Below are 27,042 nucleotides of genomic sequence, written 5' to 3'. Positions count from 1 at the left end.
TGTGTTTATGTATCTTTTATTGGTTTATAACATTTAAGTTTCATATGTACAATATTATATTTGGGCTTCTGTATACACTACAGTGTCCTCACTACCAAAACTTTAGTTTCCATTCGTCCCCATACTGTGGACCCTCTTTACCCGTTTCGCCTGCCTCTCACCTCTTTCCCTGCTGGGAAATACTACTCTGTTCTCTGTATCTGTGTGTATGTGTTTGATGTGATTTGTTCATTTTTCCAAAAAATTTCACATATGAATGAAATCATACAGTATCTGTCTTTCTCCATCTAACTTCTTTTACTTCACATAATATTCTCAAGGTCCATCCAAGTTGTCAAAAATGGCCAGATTTCATCTTTTTTTTTTTTTTAATGGCTGAGTAGTATCTCGATATGTATACAGACCGCAAGATGTGAAGCCAGTTCTTTCTGACCCCAGAGCCTGGACTCACCCCTCATTCTCACCACATCCTTCCTAGGAAGAGGAAGTCTTGTCTGGAATATTTTAGTGATCTGGTACCTATTTCCCTGCTTCCCTCTTCTTTCCTCTCTAGGTCTTTTTCCTGCCACCTGCTTTCTGAAGCACGTACCTCTTCACTGAAGTCCCCCTTCCTTCCTTCTTTGCCTAGTGAGTTTTTCTCAATCTTCAGGACTTCTGTACTCTGAGCTTTCTTCTTTGAGTTCTCCCAATACTTTGCTCCTCTCTTAATCAAAATCCTTTGCAGCTAATAGTCAGCTACTTAAGTATTCCAAGGATTCCTAGACTCTGGTCCCAGCACTCAATGAGTTTTATGTGTCTGTATTGGTGTGAATTTTTTTTCTGGAGACAGTCTGTAGTTTTCATATGATTCTCAGAAAAGTAGTTGACCAAAAAAGTTAAGGTATTATTTCTAGGATTCTCCATCCTCCTCCAAGTAATGACCTAAGTAGAAGGGATGAGCTTGTCATATGGACATTTATTTCCTTGGGTAAATATAATAATACAATATTTTTTGATTACCTGGATAAATGAATGTATATAGAAGTAGGGCCATGGGGTAGTGCATAGCCTGTGGCTTAAAAACATAGGATCCAGAACCAGGCCGTGTTTTGGATTGAATTCCTTCTCTGCCAGCTCTTTAGTAAGTGATACAATCTTTCAAAGCCTCTCTTTTCTCACTGATAAAAGGGGCATCTTAATAGTATTTAAGTTAGAGGGTTGTTACTGAAGAGTAATACGGGGTACAGCATGCAGAATGCTTAACACAGGATTGCATAGCATACCTCCCACAATTAGCTGCTGTTATGATTATTATTACTCAAGAACTTTTGAAAGGGGCGGGAGGATGAGGTTCTGATTTTACTAGTGACTGTCATGGAGACATTAGAAAAAGAGTTATCATGCCACTTTGAGTTTTAAAATCTTAGAACCAACATGTTTCTCTAGCCAGGGTGGCAGGTGCAGCTCGGAGACCCCCCTGAAATGTTGTTCTTGGACATTTCCTTTCCCCGTGGCCTCGCCCCTGGCCATGCGTGGCTCAGGCTCTACAGACGTACACCTGAAAGTGCCAGCTAATGGAAATTTTGTGATGTGGGCATTCTGCCCCAGAGGATTTGGACATATGCTTTTTGTGTCTAAATCAACAGAAAAAGAGTGCAGCTGTAGCCACCCCTCTGCATAATCGTTGAAGTAGCCCTTTTCCTTGCACGTTCTTGGAGCCCCTGAAGTGCCAGGCCTGTCACTTACTGTCCCCTCTGTGCATCACAGGTGAGTCCAGTAGGTCAGATGAAAGGCAGAGGCGGGCAGGACATAATCACTTATTTACGTAGCCCTGATGAATAGCTGTACACAGATCAAGACATACATGTTATTTATAATAGTGCAGCCTTAGGGTCACATTGGCAAGAAGCAGACTTTAGAAAAGTGCTTTAGTTGGACACTTATGAACTCTGGCCCATTAATGCACACTAAATATAGAAAAGGTAGCTTGAAATCTCTTTATAGAAAATATATTGTGAGCTGGATTCATTGATATAAGGGGAAAAATTGTCGACTCCTAATTTTCCCATAGTCAGTTGTTTTTTTTTTTTAAAGATTGCACTTGGATTTTTTTTTAATTAAAAGTACAGTTGATTTACAGTGTTGCATTAGTTTCTGGTGTACAGCATAGTGATTCAGTTTTATATATATATATATATATATATATATATATATATATATATATATATATTCTTTTTCAATATAGTTATCATAAGTTATTAAATATAGTTCCCTGTGCTATATAGTAGGACCTTGTTGTTCTGTTTTATGTGTAGTTGGTGTCTGCAAATCCCAAACTCCCAATTTACCCCCCACCCTGTTTCCCCTTTGGTAACCGTAAGTTTGTTTTGTATGTCTGTGAGACTGTTTATGTTTTATAAATAAGTTTGTGTGTATTTTTTTTTTTAGATTCCACATGTAAGTGATACCATGATATCTGACTTACTTCACTTAGTATGATAAAGTATATACCGTTCCTTTTTATCACTGGTATCTGTATGACCTTGGGTGAGTCATTTGCAAATATTCATTTTAAAAATATCTTAGAAAAGGATAGCAGCTTTATACACAATTACCAATAACTCGAAGCAGCCCAAATGTCCTTTCGTTGGTGAAAGGATAAATAAGCCGTGGTTCATCCATACAGTGGAATACTAATTAGCAAATCGGTACTGGTCCCTGCAGCAGCATGGGTGGATCTCAAGTACAGTTGCTAAGGGGAAGGAGCCACACTCAAAAGTTTATGTAGTATATGATTCCATTTATGTGACATTTTGAAAAAGACAAAGCTACAGGAATAAGAACAAGTCGTTTCTGGGGGTCAGGGAGTGGGTGATGTTTTTACTTGAGAGGGGCAGCCTGGTGAGTGTTTGAGATGATGGAGGTGTTCTGTGTCTTGACTGTGATGGTTGGTGGTTACACGAATCTACGCATTTCAAAACTTACACAACTGTACACCAAAAAAGGTGAATTTTAATGTTACATAAATAAAAATAAAATAATTTTTTAAAAGGGTGACAGCATGTACCCTGACACACTCAGAGAGAATTGTGGACTTGCTTAGAGAGGGATCACACATGTCATTAAAATCTCATGAATAGGTTTTATTTTAACTACTACAAGGCAGTGCTTTATAGGAAATCATAAAGGAAAACACTGGTCTACGGGCTCAGTGGTGTAACAATTGACTTCGGTAAACATGCACAAAAAAATAAAAGGTAATTTTAAGGTTATGATTATATTATGAGAATTTAGAGGAGATCATGGATGATTTTTTATTAAATTGAGGGAGATTTATCAAGGTACACTCTTGAAGAATGGGTAGTTTTTAAATAAACTTTTAATTGAAGTCTAATGTGGCTGCAGAAAAGTATACCCTTCTTATGTGTACTGCCTGATGACCTGTCACCAAGTAATCAGCGTCCAGTCTCTGCAACAGACTATCACCAGCATCCTTGTTTGTTCCTTTTGCTCGTCAACCCTTCCCCCAAGTATCAGCACTATCCTGACTTCTGACACCATAGGTTAATACTGTCTGGGAGTTATTTAACTTTATACAAATGGAGCCACGCAGGCTGTACCCCCATGTCCATATTCCTTTGCCCAACATTGTGAGTGTGAGATTTGTCCCCGTTGTTGTATATGGCAGTAGTTTGTTCCCATGGAATGTTCCGTTGTATGACTGTATCACTATTTATCTCTTCTGCAGTTGATGGGCATTTGGTTTGCATACAGTTTTGCCCTCTTACCAGTGGTGCTGCTATGAACATTATTGCTGTATACTTTTTGGTGAACATACATTTATGTGTCTGTTTGCTGTGTGCTGAGGAGTAGCATTGTTGGTCATAAAGTGTTTACTTTTGGTAGATACTGCACACCATGTCCAAAGCCTTTGTGCCACTTTGCATCCCCAGCAGCAGCACCTGCGTGTTCCGGTTGCACCATTCCTCACCAGCATTTGGTGATATGTTTCTATTTCATTTTACTTAAGAATTGTGTTGGATTTTTGGTAGAAAGGGATGGTGAGTGCATGAAGGGTCCTCCAGGCAAGAGGAATGGTCCAGTCAAGAGCATACAGCTAGGGTTGGAGGATGAGTACTTTGGTCCCCTCTTCTGCGTGGTTTCTGTTACCCATAGTCAATCACCATCAAAAATATTAAAAAGAAGACTCCAGAAATAAACAATTCAGAAGTCACAAGTTGCACGCCATTCTGAGCAGCGTGACGAGATCTCACACTGCCATGCTCCGTCCTGCTCCGAAAGTGAAGTGTCGCTTTGTCCAGCATATCCAATCCATTAGTAACTTAGTAGCCATCTAGGTCATCAGACCATCTATCATGTTCAGGGCACCTTTATTTTAATAATGGCCTCAAAGCCCAAGAGTAGTGATGCTGGCAATTCCAATATTCTCTTGCTGCGCCTGATTTGTAAATTGAACTTCATCGTAAATATGTATGTATAAGAAAAAGCATAGTACATATAGGGTTCACTACTATTCTCGGTTTTAGACATCCCCTGGGGTCTTGGAACTTATCTTCCATGGATAAAAAAGCCGGGGGGGTGTTGCTGCTGTATGTTGTTTATGTTGGTTGCACTACTTAACAGTAGTTAAGACTAGAAAGGTGAGCTGGCCTTGATTGCCAGTCTAAGAAAGACATTTGGAATTCATTCATTCTGTGTTGATGAACTAGTGATTTTATTAAGGTAGTAGCATGAAAACAGCAAAGCCCTGCATTAGGAGGAGTTATCTAGCAGCGGGTGTAGAATGTATTGCGGGGAGTGGGGAGGATGATTTAGCAGTTCAGGCCAGAGCTGGATCGTGGCAGAGTAACTGTGAGGGCAGAGGAGATACGATTTGGTGTGGACAGGTAAGATGTGATGAGTGACCAGAAAGTGGAGGGTTAAGGGCAGAGGAGAGTGAGAGATGCCTCTGACCTGGGAGTACCTTAGCCAGACAGGTCCAGATTTACTGTTATCTTTCCTAGTGAGTGACCTGTATTTGCTGTCTCTGTACCTTCACTTTCCTTATGCTTCTCTTGAATGCTTAAAAAATGTTGAATATATCATACATATAGAAGAGTGTCTAAAGCTATTGGTTTAGTAAAGGACAGTAAGATGGATAAGCTTGTACCTACTGTTCATCCTGTGATATAAAACACTCTGTGGAGGCTTCACCTTTGATTATATCCTCCTCTCTGTCACACCCCCCACTGAGTTAACCCCCGCCCTGGATTTTATGCTAATCATTCCTTTGCTTTTCATTATATGCTTTTCATTATATATTTACTATGAATGCATGTCTAAACTAGACTTTGAACTTTAAACAGTGGAACCATATGGCCTTGTTCTATGTGACTTGCCTTTTGGGAACATTTAAAAAAATTTCATCCATGTGGACGCATATAGTGGCAGTTCATTCATTTTCACCCTTGTGTATTAATTCATTGTGTCCATAATCCTCAATTTATTGATTTTTTTCTCCTTAATCTTTTCTCTCTGTGTTACGGCTTTAATCAAAATAATTTTTGCACATTGACCAAACTACTGTTACATATTTGACTCAAGTACATCAATGTACTGTGTCCCCCAGGCTTGAAAAGCTGTCTGATAAACACACGGAAGTTTTTGCTTAATTCTTTAATGCTTACAACGAGTTGGAACCACTTTGTCTCCTGTATGGGAGAGCTGCTTACTTTAAAAATAGAGTTTCTTAGCCTCAGCTCTGTTGAACATTTGCGGCCAGATTGTTTCTGTTGTGAAGGCTCTGCTGGGTCTTGTAATATATTTAACAGCATCCTTGGTCTCTGCTTCTTAGTTGCTGGTAGCACCGGCCTCCCTGTTTGTAACAACCGAAAGTGTCTTTAGACATGGGTAGATGTCCCCTGGGGACAAAATTATCTCTGGTTGAGAACCACAACTTTAAAGGATTAGAAGTCAATGAAAAGGCATTGAGTTAATATGACTGATGTGAGAGAATCATTACTGTAACATTCCTCTTACGTCCCTGCTGCCCCACGCCAGCCCCAGGTTAGTGGCACTGGAGCAGTGGCATATTCTTGTCTCTGGCAGCGGACCTTCCTGGTCCTGGAGATCAGCCATGTCCTCTAGCAAGCGCCTTAGCAGCTTCATCTCCTGTGCGCCTTAGCAGCTTCATCTCCTGTGGGTGACTTTTCTCTATGTGCTTGTGGACCTATATTCTGTATATCCTACATACATGTTCTATATTCTACCTACCTGCAACTCTCTTTGCTCTGATCTCTCCTACCCTAGAGGTAGTCTTTACTTTTATGGGTCTGATGAGAGGATCATGCTAATTGTACTTATAAATTACTTCCATTTCTCCCAAAGCAAAGGAAAAAATGTATTTTTTGAAATTCTTAGTTTAAAAAACTGTAATAAATACATGTTAATAAACCAAAGTTAAAAATGCCAGTGAACTATAAGATGGATATATTTCAAACACACATTTTTAAAGCATTAATGATAGTTTGATATTAATTGGAGGTTAGGCGTTACAGAAAATCTGCAGAATGGTAAACTGAGGGGACCTTTTGATCTTTAAAAATTAAAATTTTGATCTTCAAAATTGAAGTTAAAATCTACTTAGGTGGTACATGTCTCTCCCATAACCTTGTGGATGGATTTTTTTTCACGTGCAACGCAAACCTGTACATGAATCCCAAAGCATTACAAAGTTGGCTCCATCTAGTGTGTGAAAGTATTATACAGCTAAGGGGAGAAAAAATCCTCTACACTAGGGTTCTCTTTGGGTACTTCATTATGAAATTAGAAAAAGCCAAACCAGAGCAAAACTGGACTGTAAGTTCAGGAGATAACACAGGCAGAAATGACCTTCACAGCGTGAGAGAAGAGGTCATTGTACATTGAAACACCAACATCAAGCTCGCCAAACATTTTGTTCTAACAGCCCGGCCTTTATTATTATGTTTTTTTTTTCTTTCTGGACAGAGGTCCTGTTTACAGCATTATCAGCAAACGTGGCGTATCACTTCCATTGTGATAGTCTCAGTACTACTTGGCCTGGCCCCCACTTTTTCTGTATGGAATCCTATCTAACAGTCATGCTCACTTTCCACAGTTAGGAAGCGTTGAGGGCTAGGCCCGTGGACTACACGGTTTTCTTTATCAGACTGGAATTCTTTGTAGCTGTTAGCTTCTCAGTGCAATAGAGTAGTCACTATCTCTGGGCTGTATTTAATCATGTGTCCGCTGAAGGATTCTGGCACATTCTTCATCTCTGTCCATCAGAGCTCCCAAATTTGAGCCATTCTCATACTAACCTTTGCCCACATATTCTATAGGGAGGCTTAAATAAATTAAAAATATATTTGAAAGGAAATGCATAATAAATGGCAATGACAGATGGATATATGTGTATCATGAATGTAATGAAACTGGGAAAAAGAATTGTTAGATCCTCACTAGGTGTGTTGTCTGGAAGGGCCCGAGCCTGAGATCAGAGCTTTTTTGGTTACAAAGGGCAAGTGTTGCGAGGTTGAACACATATTAGCATCAAACGGAGACTTTTCCTGGGATGAAAGAGATGTGAAAGGGCCTTTCTCACTTTGTAATTCCATGGTCATTTAATGTGGAGTCTGTGTGTCTCCATCTGAGATCATTCTGTATCCCACATTTTGGGAAACTTCACTCCATGTTTACCATCTTTGCCAAAGGAAGTTTAGCATTCTCCCCTCTTGCCCTTGAAAGCCTTTTTGAATAATTCTTTTTCCTCTGAGCACTTCTGTACTTCTCTTGTTAACAAGTAGAAACTGTGCCGATGTTTCACATTTTCTCACTCTCTTTTTCAACTATTTGAGGACAAACATTGTGTGTTTCTTTATGTTTCTAGTGAATGCCATTAATTTAATTCATGCTTGGTATAAATACTCAGGGATGCCAGCTTTATTCCTGTTTTTTTTTTTTTAAAGGTAGATCATAGTCAGAAAGTGACCAGAAAAAGCACCATGGTCAATTAATTAATCATTTAACCCATTGACGCATAGTTATTGGGTACCTTCTCTGGGTCTGGAATTGTGCCTGGTTAAAAAGTGAAGAGGTAAACTACACAGACATGGTTTATGCCTTCATGGAATTCAGAATTTAGTGTGGGGTGTGGGGAACAGACAAGTAAGGAGGCGACTCCAGTGCAAGGTTCTAATTTTAGAATTAGTTGGCTTCTGTGTTTGTTGAGTGACTCACAGAAACTTGGAACAGAGAACCGTAGTGAGAGGTGCGTGGGCTCTGGAGTTTCAAACCCCAGATCTGCAACCCATTAATGTCTTGACTTTGGGCAAGTTACTCACCTCACTCCCTGTCCCTCTGCTTCTCAATTTAAATGAAAAGAGATTAAATAAACATAAGGTTTGATATGCAAAAATTAAGGTACAGTTATCACTGTGACCATATGATGAATTCCCTGTCTTCTTCCTCCTTCCTTTTTTTTTTGCCCCCCAAAATGAGGCAGAGACGCAATCTCATTATTTTTTCAGATTTTCTAATTTCTTTCCTGGCACACTAGGAAATGAAAACACATTAATCCTTGATCCAGTATTAGAAAGCAAACATCCCTGTCAACAGGAATATCATTGTGGACGGCGCTTAAAGATCACAAATTCACACAATTTCCTAATTGTCTAAATTAATGAATGATTTGGAACGTTCAGAGTTACTCCAAAGCATTTGTCTCTTCAGAATCGAAGGTCCGTGGTGTATCATTGATGTGTCTCAAGCATATTGAACAGTGCCTGGAACATAGTGGGTGCTCGGTAAATATTTGTTGAATGAATGAGTTTTAATAAGGATATTTTGATTTTTCTGTCTTTTATTCATGATTTTGTCGTGTATCTCTTAAAAATGAAACAATGTGATAACCTATTATGAAAAAGATATATATATATGTGTGTGTGTGTGTGTATACCCGAATCAGTATGCTGTACACCAGAAACTAACACAACATTGATATTTCAACTATACTTCAGTTAAAAAAAAAACAGTGCTATTTAATATTAGGAGCCCAATAAGCTTGAGTGGGAATGGTGATGATTCTCTGTATCTACATCACCGGCCTCATCTGTAAAACCTGGCAGGTAATAAATACTTGGTAAATGTCAAAGAGAGAATTAGGTAGCTTTGTTAGGCACTATTTTTTTTTTTAAGGGCACATGACTTAATTTTTTTCAAGCCAAGATTTAATACTTCTTTTATGTCACTTCATGGCAGTATTACTTGAAATTACACAGGCTATTAATTTAAAATATTGGTGATTTTAACATTTTACTATCAACATAAATATACACTTGGATTATAGGCAAGACTCCCTAGAGTGTAAATCAGATACAGAACGCTAATGTGTATTGAGTTTATTTTGATTGATTGGATTTAATCAACAGACAGGAAGGATTTCTGTGCAAATATTATTTTTCTCATTTCAAATCTTGTTTGCTCAGCATAACTGAAACAGGATGTCATTAGTATAAGTGTGAGTATTGCGATGCTTTAGAAGTTCGGGAAATTTGACTATTGACATAAATTTAGCATCCAGTGAGCTTCTGTACACAAAGAAGTTTGATTTGTTACAGTTTTGCTTATTTGAGTGCATTATTTCCTGCTTGACTTCTGAATATATTTATATACTAAAAATGCAAATTTAAAATGTAATTGACACATTGAGTCAGAGCTGAAGGTTCCTGGGCTGGAAATTGTGCCTGTAGCTAAGACAACCATTGAAAAGCCATTGGGAGTTGTCCATTATCAGAAGAAGTTCCACATCACCATCAACATCCTAGTTTTCAGTTATTCATTATGAATGAATATGTTGTTCACAGATATCTCTAGACCTTTCCTGAGCTTACATTTATTTTCAATCTGCACAACCTCTTCAAACATCCAGTTTCAAAAGCATTTTCACTGTTGTCTCCTAATAATTTTATTTGTCCTGGGACTTGAAGTTCTCTGAGGCTATAAGGGCTGACTTCTCATGCCCTACTCTGTTCTGAAATAGTCCTTTTCCCCTGCACAACACTTGAGTGCTATTTTTTACAGGCACTGTCCTAGGTCCTTTTCATACCTTACCTCATTTAATCACATTAATCTATTAAGTAGGTGATATAAATAATCCCCATTTTACAGATGCAGACCTTTGAGACTCAGAAATGAAATGAGTTGCCCAAAATAAAGCTACGAGATGAACACAGTGTGTGGTATATGTGTGTGTGTCTGCAGAACACCACCATGCTATGCTCTCTCCTGTTGAAAAATGTTGCTAAATTTATACCCATAAGAGAGACGTATCAGCTATTCACTTATTTATAAAAGTGGACCTCTCAGAGGTTTGCTGCCCTCAGGTTGAATCCACTGCCCTGGATTCTTACTGTGTCTTGTCCAAATGAGAGTTTTTGCACTTCCGTCCCACCTTCCACGGTAGCATTGTGATTGTCCATGAGAAAGACTCTTCCTCTTCCCTCAGCTCAGTTTTTGAAATACAAATACTGAATTTTCACGAATGGAATAGGAAGTCAAACTGGCAGAGCATCCTTTTCTTCTTTATCTTCATCCCTTTTCCAGTTCCCCCTTGGACCATAAAGGATGAGGTGGTTCTTTGAGCTCCTGGTACCCTGCTGTGTCTCACTCAGAGACGGAGGCTGGGGAAGGGTGGATTCACCTTCCTTAGTAGCCAGGACCTCAGCTAGGTGATCTGTGGAGGCCACTTCTAATAGCCAAATATTGTGTTGCTTTAAAATATTTTAGTATCTTGGCTCTTGCTTGAAAGAAGAATGAAACTGATGTCTTGATGATGACGGCGGAAGTGCCCTCTCCTGCTTCTGTCCTCAACACCACGTTAGAAGGATGGCAGAGACTTGCTGTGTTGCTTATTTGCTCTTCAGTCTTTAATTACTTAATAAAAGAGTTACTACAGTAAAAGAGAAGTCTACATTTTTATTTTTAAATAAGTTAGGAGTTAGCCACTAAATTGAGAGAAAAACACCATGATTTTAAAGTCCTCAAGTGGAAGACTTGATTTATTATGAAGTCCTAGTGTGAGGAACTTTGCCGCCCCCCCCCCCCCGGCAACCTCCTTACCTTTTCCTGTGTATTTACCTCCATAAGGAAAGTAGTTGCAATTTTACTAAATTCCTCCTTTGAGGAAGTGCCGTCAAAGTGGCAGAATCTCAGTCAGTGTTTCTGTCTTCAAGTTTGTGCTGTCTCAGGAACCTGACTTACGTGGTAGATTGTGGTCATACCCTGTTGCCATTTATAGGAGACCAAGAAACGGCCTGTGAATTGCCTCTAAGGCAGGGCAGTCACTTCCTTTGAAGTGAACTCTAACAGAGACAATATCAGAGCACTCAAGGTAACGAATTAATCTCTCACATTGATTATTACATTAAGAAAAACCAAGCTATTACTTCATGTACTTCTTCCTTCATTCAGTGTTTCAGATAGGATTTGAGATGCCTCAAGGTAGATTTATATTTATATTTTCAGTGCAGAATTTTCTAAACAGTTTTTAAAAAACAATAATTTTTTTTCCTCCAGATGTGTGTATGAGCATCTAAACAGTTCTTTCATAATGCTGACGTAAGCCTAGATCAAGTTTACCTGGGGTTATCTTGGTCTTGTCTGCATTTTCCTTTTCAACCTTAAAGGGCTTCTTTGTGAGCCGGTATAGTGAGCCGTCTTTCAGAAAATGCTGTACCATCATTGTTACAGGAAGATCTGTTATTGGTGGTAGAAGAAAATAGAAACAGGATGAAAGAGATAAGTGTGATTGAGTGCTACTGAACAGTTATTTCTGCAGATAGGTAGTCATTCAAAATTCCCTTCAGTCACACCGTGAGAGTTTCAAATTAGAACTGCTGGGCCAGTTCCTGGTAACTTTTTGTCCTCATGCTTTTATCCATGAAAGCGAGTTGTGTTCAACAACTGAAGCTTCCAGAGGAAAAGTATACAACTGTGTGTCCCACACAGTTGACGCCTATTAACCTCCTTCCTAATGAGTTAAATGCCATCTTCAAATTATATTTCATGGCTCCTTCCTTACCCGATGTATTTTCATTTTGTCACTCATCCATCCATTCTTCCTTCCATCCACTCATCCATTCATCTAGCAAGTCTTTATTGAGCACTGGGAATGAAATAAATACAAAGGACCCTGCCCTCAGGGATGAACAACAATGAAACAGACAAATAAAATGGTTAAAAATTGGGTTACATTGTATAAAAGAAAGACACAAACATTTGCTGAGATAGCAAGTCGCGGAAGTGGGTATTTGTGCTTCAGGTAGGGTGGGCAGGGACACCCTCCTTGGGGGAGAAACGGAAGCCCTGAGACGTCATCTGAGAGATGAGGGGGAGCAGCCCTGGGAAGGAGTCCTTGGGGCAGCCATTCTGGTCTCCCTCCCCTCTCTTACCACGGGGCCTGGTGTGTGAATTTGGGGTTTCTCCAGTGTGAGCCCCTGGAAAGCAGAGCCTCTTGCATCTTGTTTTTGTATCTTCCCCACAGCACTGAGAAGTGCCTCTCAGATGCTGGACGAATCAATAAATGAGCTGAAGGGCCTTTTGGTGGCATCTGATTTTACCCAGAATGTGAGCATGAGGGTATGGGGGGGAAAGGGAGGATGTGTTTGTTACTCTGGAGAGTACCTTTTGAGTTTCATAACCACTTTCATGGTGCTTGTTAACTACCATGTAATAAGTAAGGCTTTCACTTAACATTCAAAGCATATCCATAGTCAGGCCAAGTGGACATTTAAAAAAATCAAACTGTACAAGTAAAGACTTCTTTATTCAGCAAATTAGGGGATCTTACATTCTTGGAGAGATCATTTACATAGAGTATATTGTATATAATCATACATATTATGTTATATAATAGTGGTTCCCAGGCTTGACTTCACATTAGTCTTTTATGAGAATATATAAAAATACGGAATTCAATACCATACCCTTGGAGAGTCTCATTCAGTCACTTGTCTGGGAAAAGATCCTTGACATTTATATTTCTAAACGCTCCTGGGTTGATTTTAGGGGTTGGGGTGGGGAGAAGGGTCCCCAGATGCATTGCAGGTTTGGAAACTATTGCCTGGGATCATAATGAAATATTTGAAGACTGGGTAGGTGCTTCCTAAATTGTACATAGGAGGTAGTTCATGGCACGTATTAGTCCTCACATGGTAAGTACTGTGTGGGTGGTGGGTAGAAGTGTGAATTTACTGAAAAGAGCAGTGACTATCAAAAGAAAAGGCACAAGAAAATGGTATGCTTTGGAGGCAATACAACATTTGATACCCAGATAAAATAAAATAGGAATTCTGACTGTGATAAAACAATGGTTCAACTTTTCTTCCGCTGGGTTTTGGACATGATAACAAGTAAAAGCTCTTATCTCTTCTCTAACTTGCTCAACCTAGTGATTGAATTTTCCCTTCCAAAAAGATTCCAAGGCCCAAATTTAGCAATGGAAAAAAAAAGAAAAAGAAAGAAAAGAAAAAGTCGGCTGTCACTTGGATGTTTGATAGTTTTAAGTTCCATTTTAGTTAAGGTCATCTTTGAAGAAGGTCAGTGAGAACTGTGATGACTCTAGTCGGTTTGCTGGAATTTGGGGCAAGGAGTAGTAATTAAGATTTGAAATGTATTGCAGTACAGGTGATATTTTTAGTCTGCATTCAGTGCTTCATTTTTAAAAATATAGTATTTTTCCTTTTCCTCTGCTACTAATTCTTAGTTTGTGTTTAAATTTTAAGATTTATGTGTATGTGTGTGTGTGTTTACATATGCATATGTCTACGCACTTAGGATGCACATCTGAATAGTACAAATGTGCATGAGAGAGTTGCTTATGTATTATGGATTGATCCATTTTAAACATATTTATTAAACATCAACCATGGACTGTTTATTCTACTAGGTTCTAAAGATACAATGGTAAACCAAACAGACATAGTTCCTGCTGCTCAGAAGACGTCTGTTGAGTAATTGTGTGACGACTCAAGGGGCAGTCATGTTAATATTTTGGAAATCTATGTAATGTTTCATGAATTTTGTAGAGGGTGTCAGATGTGTAGGTCAAACTTTATTCCATTTTCTGGTGGGTATTTCATTGCTGTGTTTAGGAAGATTCCCCAAGAAGCCTAGTATTATATAGATATTTCTGAAGGACCATGAATAGGTTGAACATATACCCCTTAAAGGTGATTTTATTTAAACACTTACATAAACAGTTAATGGAGAGCCTTCTTGGGGTTAGTTAGATTGTCCAGGACAGAATGTCAGGCGACATCATTGACTGAACGTGCCAGGGGAGCCTTTGGCACCACATTGTGCCCCTGATGGAATGGCTGGAATTGATACCATTGGTTTCATGGTCAACATTTGAGATCCCACAGAGGGTACAGATTTTCCCTGTGTGTAAGCATGTAATAAATCAGGGTTTCAATTCTAAAATTTACCCGGATACCTTGTAACTTAATGCAGCTTCAAATAGTGTCCAAGGTGGGAGAGAGTCCAGCTTGGTCTTTTAAAAAGTAATCCCTTAAAGGTCCTGATACAATAATTTCCTACCTTCTCCATTTTTTTTGATCTTCCACTTTTTCTATGTGTGTTTTTTTTTTTTTCCTCCGTTGCATTTCCACTGGTTCTCTAGATTGGTTAATGTGCATCCAAAATAGACAGTTCCAACCACAATCATCATCATAAGGGCTGTTTTTTAATTGAGAGCTTGCTATATGTCAGAGAGTGTGCCATACACATTGCATATATTCTCTCCTTCAGTTCTAACAGTAACTTAGGATAGCTATTTATCATTTCCCCTTTCTTGTGTGAAGAAACTGGGTTACAAAAAGTTGAGTAAATTTGCACAAGGTCAGAGAACTAGTAAGTGGTGGGGTTTGAACCTGGATACGTTGGTGGCAGAACCTGTATCCTTGATTTTTATGCTGTATTGTGCTAGAGGTAAAAGAGAGGTGTGGAGGAAGTTGGTAAGGGAAATAGTGTGGCATCTTAGTCCTCTGTTTACCTTAACACTCAGCACAATGCCCATTGTGTGGAAAGTACTCAGTAACTATTGTGATGAATGACTGAATGATTCCCCACCCCACCCCTATTCCTTCCATTTATTGGTCTTCAGTTTTACCAATAATCTTTCCACTTTTTGCCACTTCTCTCCACTCTTGTTCCTTCTCCCCTCACTCCCCACCGCCACCCTAGTAGAGTGTGATCCCTTCCTATCAGGACCATCGCAGTGGCCAGTCTTGCCCCTCCTCTAGGTGGTTCTCAGTATAGCAGTCAGGGGGACCTTTCTGAAGACTCAGATCTGAGCCCATCTCTTCCCTGCTTACAGCTGCTCAATGGTTTCCTGTTCATCTTTGAACAAGATCAGTGACCCTTCCCTGATCTCCCAGATCCCGCATGGTCTGGTCCTAGTCACTGCTTTAGTCTCACAGATGCCATGATTTCACTTACTCTCTGTCCTCCAGCTGCTATGAATCTTTCAGCTCCTCACCTCAGGATTCTTGCATATGTTGTTCCCATTGCTCAGAAAACTCTTCTTCCCTGCCCTCCCCACACCCTTACCCCATGACTGCCACCCCAACTCACTTATCAGCCCAGAGGGCCATGCTTAGGGGAAGCATTTTCTGACCATTACATTTTATGCTTTCCCAGCTCCCTGTGGCAGTCATCATGTTTTTCATTATATATTTGGATGATTATTTACTATGTGTCCCGCTAGACGGTAAACCCCAAGAATTTCCACAGTGTCCAGGACATAGGTGTTCTGTAAATATTTATTCAACAAAAGAAAGAATGAATTTTAAAAATGAGCAAAGAATAAAAGGAGACAGAAATAGTTTGTCTGAGACTCCTGGCTGGATATTTCCTTGTATTAAAGGGAAATTAAAAAAACATAATTTTACTACATTATGGAATGCAAGTTTGATTTGTGGCTTATAGAAATTGCATTGTCTTCCAGCCATTTACTTTGGAGACAGACTCTGAGGCACAGAGAGGTGAAGTAACTTTCCCAGGGTACACAGCTAGTCAGTGTCAGATGTCTTTGTTCTGACCTTTGAATTGTGTGTAGGGAGAAACAGACACATTTCACTAACTGTGCAGAACATGTTTGGTGTGCTGAGTCTGTAGGAGCTGCATTCGTATTTGATAATATTGATGTTGTCACGTCAGAATTGTAAGGTGTCTTTTGAGAATACGTATTGTCATTATTTTTTTCTCTTCTTGTATACCAGTGCATTCAGAATTTAAATGGATGGCAGTCTAAGAATACACAGATGTCTGGCCTAAAGATGTCCCAAAAGATAGTGCCCGCAGTTAGAAGCAGCTCGGGTTTGACTTCCACTAGTCCTGGGCAAGGAGAGCCTTCCTGATATTCTTGGGGTCTGAGGGTGAGGAATGCTGTCCGGATCTCTAGCCTGTCAGCAGGAGAGTATGTTCAATGATTAAGCCCCGGTTCCAAAAATGCCTGTGCACGGATGCAAAGCAGCCAGAGGCGTGTGATGATGCCGGAGATCTCCCTAGTGGAGAAGGGCACAAGCAGTCCCACAGCCCTCCTAGGTTCTGTGGCTCTCTTAAGTGTTAAAAATTCACCGGTATGTGAAATTACCTCTCCTTTCAAGTTCTCTAATAACGCGCAGCCGCTGCAAGCCTCAACCGGTCCCTGCGCTCGGGGAGGGCTAAGCAAGCATCCCGAGGTGTCACTTGGCTGCTGGGCTGGATTTCTGGCGGCGCCTGGGTCCTTGCATAGCCCCCTTTGCAGAGTGAGGCAGCATTTTTGTCCTGCAGGTACAGTAGGTACTGGATTAAACAGGTCTGCGGTTGCAGACAGACACCAGGCACCGTTCTAGCACGAGCTGTGTTTGGATTGGAGTTTCCAGGGCCTTATCAGGAGCCACCCCTAGTGACACAGCCAGTGCCAGAACTAACTTTGACTTTCACTCTTCGCCAAGGGCTTGCAGAACACCTTAAAGGAAAAAAGATGGAGGCGCTTAGAGTTCAGATGTTCATGCCTTGTTCCTTTGAAAGCTTATATCTGTAAGTGAAGTTTTATTCTGGAAATAATCCTGGGACCACTTAACAGGAGTTTTGTTCTTGTTTTTGTTTTTTTCTTTTTTTTTTTTAAGGGGAGGACAGAGAAAGGGAAGATTTATTGGTAGTTAAAAATACTGGAACTGTTACTTTGTGACTGTGGCTTTAATCGGCTTCAGTTGTAACCTCTAGTAGGTGGCTGTGACAAGGATAACAACTAATTTGTGGGGGGAATCAAAATGCTAGCCCATTAGCTCTGCCTTCTTGTTTAAAAGGGAATGTTGGTCTTAAATTAATAATGCCAAAAAATGACTGCTTGAAAAACCTGAGTGAGAACAGAGCTTGATTTATGATTACAAGGTAGGCTGCAGCCCAGGTTTGTGATGAATAAAAAAGGGTTTTCCTCAGGAAAAGGAGGGTGCTTAGTGACATTTGTCAAAATTGCCCCATTGCAAACACTCTGGATTTTTGCTTTCTCCCTTTTTCCCCCCTGACTGTGGAATAGGATTAGTTGCATTAATAAACATCTCATTTGCATTTCTGTATATTGATTTTTTTTTTTTTTTTTTGGTCTCTCTAAGAGGAAAACAAAACATCCAAACCTCAAAATCCTCTATCTGGCATAGAATGTAGAACAAGTTTGAAATGGGCATTTCAAAGAAATATTAAAATGGAGAAATGCTAAATGGATGATAACTCCCCCCCACCCCTCCCCTCTTCTTCCAACATTTTCTTTCAATGTTAGGTGGTAAGATTTGAAAACAATGCTAAAAGCTGTTTCCCTAAGTGAATAGGCATTCAAGCAAATCAACTTAAGCAAAAGCCACCTCTGGAGCTTAATAATTATTTACTGAACGTTCCTGGGTCATGAGAGAGGTTTTGATTAAGTCAGAAAAGCATTATGTTCAGCAGCTTGTGAAGGTGTGTTTAAAGACAGCAAGAATAATGGAAAAATACTAAACGTAGCAGAACTATTTTTAGAACTTGATTCTTAAAAAAATAAAATTCCCACAGATTTAAGTGTGGCATAAGTTCCTGATATTCAGTAGATATATCTTTAAAAGTTTTTACAGTAGCTTTTAGAATGATTTCTGATTTCTTGTGCTATTTTTGCTGTATTGAGTTTGCCTTTATAGTTTTTTTTCCACTGTACATGTCATTAAAACAGTTTACTCATGTCTCTAAAGTGATAGAACATTTTATGAACAGAGTATACGTAATTATGTATTTAAAATGTCATCATGTTAGAAATGTTATGAATTTCTGCTTTGTAAATCAGATAGCAGTTAGGGAGATGAGGGTTGTTCTTTGTGATTCATACCCCACAAGAATGTCCTCCATAACTTACCAATTTTTAAAATATTATTTTAAAGCGAATTAATGGAGGTCATGAATGGATGCACCATACCATTCTCATGCAGCATAAGGGCAGTAGTGATGTCATCCTTGAATTTATACCCAAATTAATTCTTAATTTCAACTACATTGGCTTAATTGATTTTGATTTTTTTCCCCCTGGTTAACTAAAATACTTGCCACAGGAGCAGGCTTCCCTGACAGATTCTCAGAATGAAATTCTTAGCATACATCTTTGACAAAACTTGTGCACTGAGCTGTTGCCGATTAACTCTTTGTGCCTGTTCTTTTAGGGAGGACGCACACTGTTTAATTGTTTCTTTTGTATTTTCCTCCAAGAAAGCAAAGGACCACCAGAGCAGAAGGCAACATTGTAAGAGATTTGGCTTTCTAGAAAATAAGTTGTCAGTTTTCACTAGTTTACCAGATACTAAGATGTTCAGAGGATACCAGTTCAGGAGTCATTGCATAACTTTTACTTAACTGTCTGCATGGTGTGCTGGCCACCATTCTAAGACTCTTACTTGCATTAACACTTTCAGTTCTCATAATGACTCTGTGACAAAGGTACTTTTTTCCGACCTCCATTTTGCAGATGACAGAATGGAGGTTCGGGCAGGTGAAAGATCCAGTCCAAGTCATACAGCTGAGAAATGATGGAGCTGAGATTTCTGCAGAGGTACTCTGGGTCCAGGGCTTTATGCTTTCCTCTGTTCTGTGATATGGATTCTTATCTCAGATACTAAATGAATTGCTCTTTCTTCCTCTGCTTTTAACTGAGTTGGTTAATCCAATGCCCAGATTTCTGAATTACCCAAACTATAACTCCTTTGAGCCTCTGAGGGGCCAGAATGAGTTCAGTGCCACAGTACGCATCTTTCAAGCGTATTTCCTTGTATCCAGTTCACTACTGATTTTAAGGCAACTGTTGGGGGGAGAAGAGAACTCTACTAAATATATACATTGATTATACGACCTATTCTGATTTGAGAAGTCTTAAAATGTGGAGGGAAATTTTGTATTAGAATTAAGTTAATACAGTAGGTCTCTAGAGCTTAGAGCTTTTTGGAAAAAATGTGTTCTCTGTCCTTGGAGAACTGAAGTAAATGGTTTGACTAAAGGTCTTCCAACACTAAGGTTCTAGCATTACCTACTTTTAGGAGGAGGTGAGGTATTTGATAGAATAGAGATACCAAACTTACTAATTGGGGAGAGATTTATTTCATCCTACTATGTGGTAAGTATTCTTCTAGGTGCTGGGGAATTTATTGTGAATAAAACAGAAAAATCTCTGCCCTTGTGGAGCTTGGCTCTTTCTGGTCATGAAGGGCCAGGAATATTCCAGCTCTATCCTTAAGTCTGGGACTCATCCTCATGGTCAAAAGTGGCTGCTGGAGCTGCAGCCATTACAACTAAATTCTAGGAGACATGATAGTAGGCAGTGCAAAGACGGGTATCTCTTTAGGGAGAATTCTTGGAAATACCACATGACCTTTCTGCTTTAGTCTCATTGGCAAAACTTAGGCATGAAGCTAACCTAGCTCCTGGAAAGTTGGGAAATGTGAGTGGCAGTGTACCAGGTGAAGCAAGGAGAAAATAGAATGGATACTAGATTGTCTGAATTGTAGATCTTAGGCTGAAACTTTGATTATTTCTTTTGGAATAACTGATATTTTCTAAAATGTCACAAAAATGAACTGTGGTCTAGGGCCAGAGCCCATCCAACTGGCTCAAACAAAAATGGAGACTGTCACTTGTGAGTCAGTTCCCAATGTCCAGGGTTATCAAGGCTAGAGAGATGGTTTGATCCAGATGCCTGGTGTCATCCAAACACTGGCTCTGCCTTCATTCTTCCTTCTCCTCAGTCCTCTGTTTCCTCTTTCAATTCACATTATTGTTTCACCTCATTTGGCTCTCTTTGCACACAGGTCCAGGAAGTTCCAGATTTACATCCTAGCATCTTTCCAAACCTTAGTATAGAGAGAGTTCTTTTACCCCAGTAATTCTAGCCAAAGACAGGGCTGACTCTTATTGGGCTGTTTTGGAGCACAAACCCATTTGATACACATGGTGACTGGTTGAGCCTCTGTTGTGTTTCTATGTCTGGAGTTAGAAGCATCACTATAAGCTACCTCATGAACTGACAGTGAGGAGGCTGGTTTTCAAAGATGAAATTGGGGGGTACTTTGCCAAAGAAGTGGGACAGGATGCTGGGCAGGCATAAGTAGCATGTGACCACCTTAAGTCATTGCCATTATTTGTAAGGCTGTCCCTTCAGCTATGACAGGTGTACCCATGCACTGCTCCTGAGACCGTAATCGGTCCTTTTGTCTTGATTTCCACACAGTATTGCAAACTTTGCATTTTGGTAGATACATCCTAGACATGCAGTAATTGTTAAGTGCTGGCAGTCTAAGGCTTTTGAATCTTCTCTGACCTGTTGTGATGTTGCCAGGACAGGTGGACAGAGCATGCCCTGTGACTAGGGCAATTATTTGAGTAGAGATAGAAGAGCTTTCTGTCTTTAAAAAGATCCTTCCAATTACTTTCACATTCATTTCTGAATTCTGTCATTAGATTGTCATAGTTTTGGATAAAAAGTTCTTCCTTTTAAAATACTCTTAAGTGGGATATCTTGTCATGCCATATTAATTACTTACACCTTTTAGGGGATGAATTTTTCAGAGCCTTTTAAAACACGGCATTTAGATGTGAATGAGATTCCATAGTTGGACAGAGTAAACAAGAATTCTAAAATGTGGTCTAGTAAAAGGCAGCTTGATAGGAGAGACAGGAGGAAGCTTGAATGTGGGGCACCTCAACTTTATCTGCGTTATAACATTTTGATAGTGGGTTGTCGGAAATAATTTCCTTGAAGGGCATTGTGTGAATGTTAAGTGTGGAAACCCATCAGTGGGAAGTGGAGGACAGTCATGGTCATAAAATGAGGAAATGGCATCCTCCTATGTGTGTTGGAAAATGTCTTTTAATATTAAAGAAATCGGCACTTTCCTCGGTTGGAGTGCTTAGAAGTGCAAGACTCTTTGGGAGTGGTGAAGATAATCAACTTAAAGAAAATTTGGTGATGAAAAATTTCTGGAAAAATACTGGTCTGATATTACAGAGCTCTTCCAAACATTTTTGGTCATCCCTCCTAGTTAAAGTAAGATTTTTTTCAAAGCAAACTCTCTCAACATGTTTTTATTTTACTTGGAAATTATATACATGTGTCCCCTTTACTAGTACTGTATTATAATATCCACCATACGCAAAAATAGAAAGTGGAAATGATGGATAAACTCAATACAAATGTTCTCATCTTTTTTTTCTGCACCCCAGGGTATCATTTTTGTACCCTCCTTTGAAGAATATTGGTATATTGGGAGCCCTATTATTTTGCTCTTTGATCTAAGCAATTATGGTGATTACTCTTCTGGCACTTGTTGAAAGACCAGTTTAAAGATAATTAAGCCTGAATATATATGGAGAGTCTACATTTTTTTTCAAACTCATTGGGGTCCAGGTCTTGAAAAGTAACGATTTCAGATTTTGACTTATGTATGATTGGGGGTTCTTGCTTTTTAGAATGTTTTCGTCCTTTTGTGCAATGAAAGTTACAGAGCTCCAGAGGACAGGCGTAGCGTCTGCCTTGGACACCATGATATCCTCTTGTCTAGCAGAACCTGGCCCTTGGAAAATGTTCAAATATTTGTTGAAGGAAAGAAGAGGAGAAAGACAAGCTGCACTTTGAAATCCTTTTTATTTTCTCTGTGCCAGAAACCTGTAGTATTTATTGTCTGAGCTGGTAATGTTACCAGAAAAAGTCGTTTGGCAGGTTTTCATTTTTTTTTCTTGACCCCTAAAACCAAGGTTAGTGATGACTGAAGTCCAGAAGACCTCAGTTTTTTAAGCCAAACTGTGAAATCTGGTACTTTCACATTTATATGGATTATACTCTCAGTTATTTTAAGTGTGATACATATTTATCATATGTATCATATATCATATATACTACACATCAGACATACCATGTATTTCACATATATATCCTCTATACAAGTAACAGTATATTCTCTTATTGGTGCTTGGTTCCATCATACATGATGAAAAACTCATCCTTACGCTTAAAACGTGATTACTTTGAAAGGAAGGTAAAGGTTAAGATAATGGAAGTACTGATCATTCTGAAATGTTAGATCCCCTGACTGACATTTAAAAAGATGTATCCATTTACTGACTCTTATTTCAGTGATTTTTGCACTTGAACTTACTTTTTAAAGACTTTTAGCTAACAGAGCAAACTGTTTGGGGCAATTTTTATAGATTCAGCCTGTAGGTTCCTTACAGATGTTGTAACCGTCATTGGTGGTATCTGGACAGCTGTTTTAGTTTGTTTGGTGTTTCAGCCCATTTGGCAGGAGTGTGTAGTCCTTCCCTTTCCATTCCATTCAACATGTTGGGTTCAGTTATCAGAGCTCTTGTCAGGGTTACTGGAGGTAGGAATTGGGATGTGAATTTCCTCAGACATGGAAGAGAGTGTTCTGGTCAAGAATCAAAGATGTAGGTTCCTGTCCCAGCTCTCCTCTGAAACAGATGGGTGATCTTGGGTGTTTTAATTTCCAAACGTGGCATCCGAATCAGCTGCAGAGTTTTTGTAGACATATTGATTCCTGGGCCTTCCCTAACCTGAAATCAGAATGTCTAGGGATGGAGCCTGGGCATTTTGATTTTAGACACAGTCCTCAGCTGATTTTGGGGGAGCCAGCCTTTTGCATTTGGAAACGCTGGTAGCCTAACCTACCCATGACACGGCTTTCTCACCTGTGCATGAAGTTAATTATTATGCCTTCTTATGTCCCCACTGGGTATGTGAACATCAGCCATTGTGCTTTGCTGGACATAATGACATTGTATCCAGTTCTGGCAAATGCTAGGCTGTGAGCTCTATTAATTGAATGATTATAATGAAGATCAGTTTTTTCCTGGAGAAAAACTCTAGGATTTTTACTTTCTATCTCATGAGAGAATTGCAGGGAAAATTGTCTTCTTTCTCCACCCCTGTAGAACTTTGTCATTTCCTCTGAATCAGACAGAGACTGCCTAAACCTTCACAGTCAGATCTGCTCTGGTCCAAACTTGCATATAGGCTTACAAAAAACTGCTTCCTTGCACCAAAAAAGAGGTAGCATGTTCATGGTTTCATATTATTATTTTTTTGCTGCCAATTTGTGAATTTTGTTCCAATTTATCCGACCTATGTTCCAGTCATTATGCTAAGCTTTTTACATCTATTACAAATTTTAATCCTCCTCACCGTGCTGAGAGGCAGAGGTACTAAACACTCTATGAATAAGGAAAACCAAAGCTCAAAGAGACTAACTTGGCCATAGTCACAGGTTAGTAAGTGGCAGAGCTGGATCCTGCCTGAGAAATTGAAGAGAGGAAATGCAGGGGAAAGTTTATCAGCTCTTTCAGCCTAGAAACTAACTATTTCACCTGACAGCTAGATTCATGTCCTGGTTGACCAAGATACAGAGACCAAAGACTGACTGATAAGGTTTAGTGAAGGGGCGTTTGCATTGCTGTCAAAGGTAGGGATGGTCATGCAGATGTTTGAATGGCTAAGTATTGGATGCCATGGAATTTCTGATGTATTTAAATGGTTGATCAAGGCAGTGGAATTAACTATTTGAATTCAGGAATATACCGGATAGTTCAGAGCATGTGTCCACCTACTTACACCATCACAGAGAAGGGGGAGGCTTTGAAAGCTAAAAGTGTAAATTCTGCCATCGAGATAGGAACTCAGGTCACATTCATGGCTACAGCCAGTGTGTTGGGCACTTTAAGTTAGCTGACGATGGCTCATTCAACCACTGCAGTGCATGTAGGAGAGGCTCAGAGAGGTTGAGCGGCTTGTTGAAGATCAGTTGCTCAGCAGTAATGGAGCTCGAACTTGTGTCCCCTTGATGGCCGTCCTTCTTGAGTCACCACTGAGCAGTTCCCAGTTCTCAGAGAAGTTGTGTGTCTGGCTTCAGTGATTTGGGCAAGTGCCAGTAAAGGCATTTGCCTCCCGAAGTTGGCTTTCAAAGAGTGATTTCTTACGGTGAGGCATACACCTTCCCACGTGGAACTAGCTGAGAGTCAGATAATCTAGATAATTGACTTAATTTGGAGGTATCTCAGAAAAATTAGGTGACCCTGGCTTTAAACTCTATGAGATTAGAAACCAGGTATTCCCTGCACCTGGCACAGAGGAAACACTCAATAACTATTTGTTGAATAAATGACCTTTACATAATCTGATTAAAAGGAATCAGACTGATGGAATTAGGATTACCTAATGCAGATTGAGCTTTCTGGGCCCTGGATGAGTTCAGTTAGCTTTTAAAGTTAAATACATTTGGACAACTCTTCTCGCTTATCATTAGTGGTTTAAACATCAGGTCCTCATTTTAAAAATAAGCTTTTGGCCACCGGTGATGTTCTCACATAAACCTCGACTTTGAGTCTAAAACATTATTCTCATTTGACCTGCTAGCATTTTGAAGTGTAGATATCTTCATTTTTGTCTGTAAGGTGATAATTGCGGATTCAATTATTTCTAAGAGAAAGTGATATTTGAAAGACTGAGAGTAAAGCTGAAAATCTGAGAGTCATCTTTAACATGGAAATATCCCGCAGGGAGTGTGTGCAGTGAAGTGGCTACATCTTCCTTTGCATGGTTTTCTTCCTTTCTTTTATTTTCTTGAGAAGATTTATTAAAATAATATCAATCAGCTGAGCTCTGTTAGATTTTCTTTAGTGGGGTTTTAATTTTTTTATATGCGTCTGCCATAGAAATCTGTATTTCTTTTCCTGATAGGACATTCCAGTAAATGTTTTCAATGATATTGTTGTTGACTTTAAAGTCTGAAACCTTAGTGCGGTTGATACCTAGTAACTTTAATTTAAGATGTCTGAAGAATGCTTTACTGTTAATTGAAAGGATTTTTTCCCCCAGTATCACAGCCAATGGCTTGTCTTGAGCAGCTAATTAGTGCGATTATTCCACAGCTGCATTTGCTACAGCACAAAGGTTTGCTCCTGTTTTTTATCAAAAGGATCAGTCTCTCTGGGAATGTTTTAACCTGACAGGCTTTGAATAGTAAGACCGTCTATTATTTATTTATTTATTTTTAAATAGCCTTCTTTCCCTGGTTTGGAAAAGTACATGTGAGCTTTGAACACAGACTCAAAAGTGGAAAAATGCGTCTTCTTTTGATGCTCTTTTAGTTGAACCTTACCAGGTGAATGGATTCTTTTTGAGTCCTGGCTAGGTATTTTTCTTGTGTGAGTGAGTGCATGACGTGAAAATAATAAGCAGGGTATTAATACTGTTCAGTCTGTGTGCATCTGTAGGAAACTATAGAGGAAAGAGAGTTAAAGTTTTCTGGGATACTGAAGACTTCCAGGAGAACTAGTGTGCTGGATACGAGTCACTACTCTCCCATCCTATTGTCAAAATCCTGCCCGTGATGGCCCAAGTCTCCTTTCTTCTAGCCAAATGGTGCCTTTGATCACTCTGGTCATTTCTTCACGCTTGTGAATTAGTTCATGTTCTTCATGTTCTGAAATTAGTGGCATATCTCCTCCCACTAAAAAAATATTACGGCTTTATTATGACTTGGAGGGGGGAAAGCAAAGAAAAAGAGATTGATCTGTAATTCCACTGCCACTCTGACTGTGATTATCTTTATACACACCCTGCTGGTCATACATGTATTTGTACACACACACACTCTCTCTCTCTCTCTACTTATTCTAAATTAGAATGTAAATAACTTTTGAATCCTACTTTTTAATTTACTCTTACAACATGCATTTCTCACTTTGCTCCGTACTTGTGCATTTAAAAAAACAGGTAATATATGATCAAATCTATGTATCATAGTTGACTTTTTTAACCAACTTTATACTTAAATCTTTTGAATGGTTTTGTTTTTTCCCTAAGTTTATTGAGTCATAACTGACAAAAATTGTATTTAATGTGTATAATGATATATCTATAAAATATGTAATGTGATGATTTGATACATGCATACATTGTGAAACACATCTATTGCCTCACAGTTACTATTTATTTTCTTCTTTTGTGGTGGGAGCACTTAGGATCTACTCTAAGCAAATTTCAAGTGTACAATACAGTATTATTAATTATAGTTACCATGTTGTGCATTAGATCCTCAGAACTTGTGTTGTAACTGAAAGTTTGTATTCTTTGACCCATATCTCCACTTATAATTTACATATCATGCTCATACAAGGGAACAGATTTAGGTGGTTCAGAATATTTTGCAATTTATAAACAGCTTTGTAGTGCAGTTTTTCTGCATTTTGAATTATTTTCAAAATCATCCATCAATGAAATTTCTGAATCAAATTGATAATATTGTTTTCTTAAGGGATTGTGATACCAACAGTGGCTCAGGGTAACTTTATCTTTGTACTTTTTCTTTTTTTAAATTGAACTATAGTCAGTTACAATGTGTCACTTTCTGGTGTACAACATAATGTCCCAGTCACATTGCACTTTTTCTTACAGTGAGCATTTTTTTAAATTGAATCATA

At 39.1% G+C, this 27,042-nt stretch overlaps 1 protein-coding gene across 14 annotated transcripts in view; it reads left to right on the top strand.

Annotated features, from left to right (window-relative positions):
• MITF (melanocyte inducing transcription factor) overlaps positions 1-27,042 on the top strand; it is a 209,513-nt gene that overhangs the window by 98,274 nt on the left and 84,197 nt on the right. For 2 of the 14 annotated variants that reach the window (XM_032458093.1, XM_006186544.3), the window contains exon 1: positions 16,716-17,082. The exons of 10 other annotated variants lie outside the window; for them this stretch is intronic. In XM_032458093.1, the coding sequence (XP_032313984.1) occupies positions 17,027-17,082 (56 nt within the window). In that variant the 5' untranslated portion in view covers positions 16,716-17,026. Of the gene's footprint in view, positions 1-16,715; positions 17,083-19,027; positions 19,112-27,042 lie in introns of those variants that run through there. 2 more of the 14 variants (XM_032458095.1, XM_006186545.3) reach the window with 2 other exon arrangements.

The sequence above is a fragment of the Camelus ferus genome, chromosome 17 (assembly GCF_009834535.1).
Source record: "Camelus ferus isolate YT-003-E chromosome 17, BCGSAC_Cfer_1.0, whole genome shotgun sequence".
Classification (NCBI taxonomy): Eukaryota; Metazoa; Chordata; class Mammalia; order Artiodactyla; family Camelidae; genus Camelus; species Camelus ferus.
Note: the sequence above shows the minus strand (reverse complement) of the source record. Positions and strands in the feature narration are given on the sequence as shown.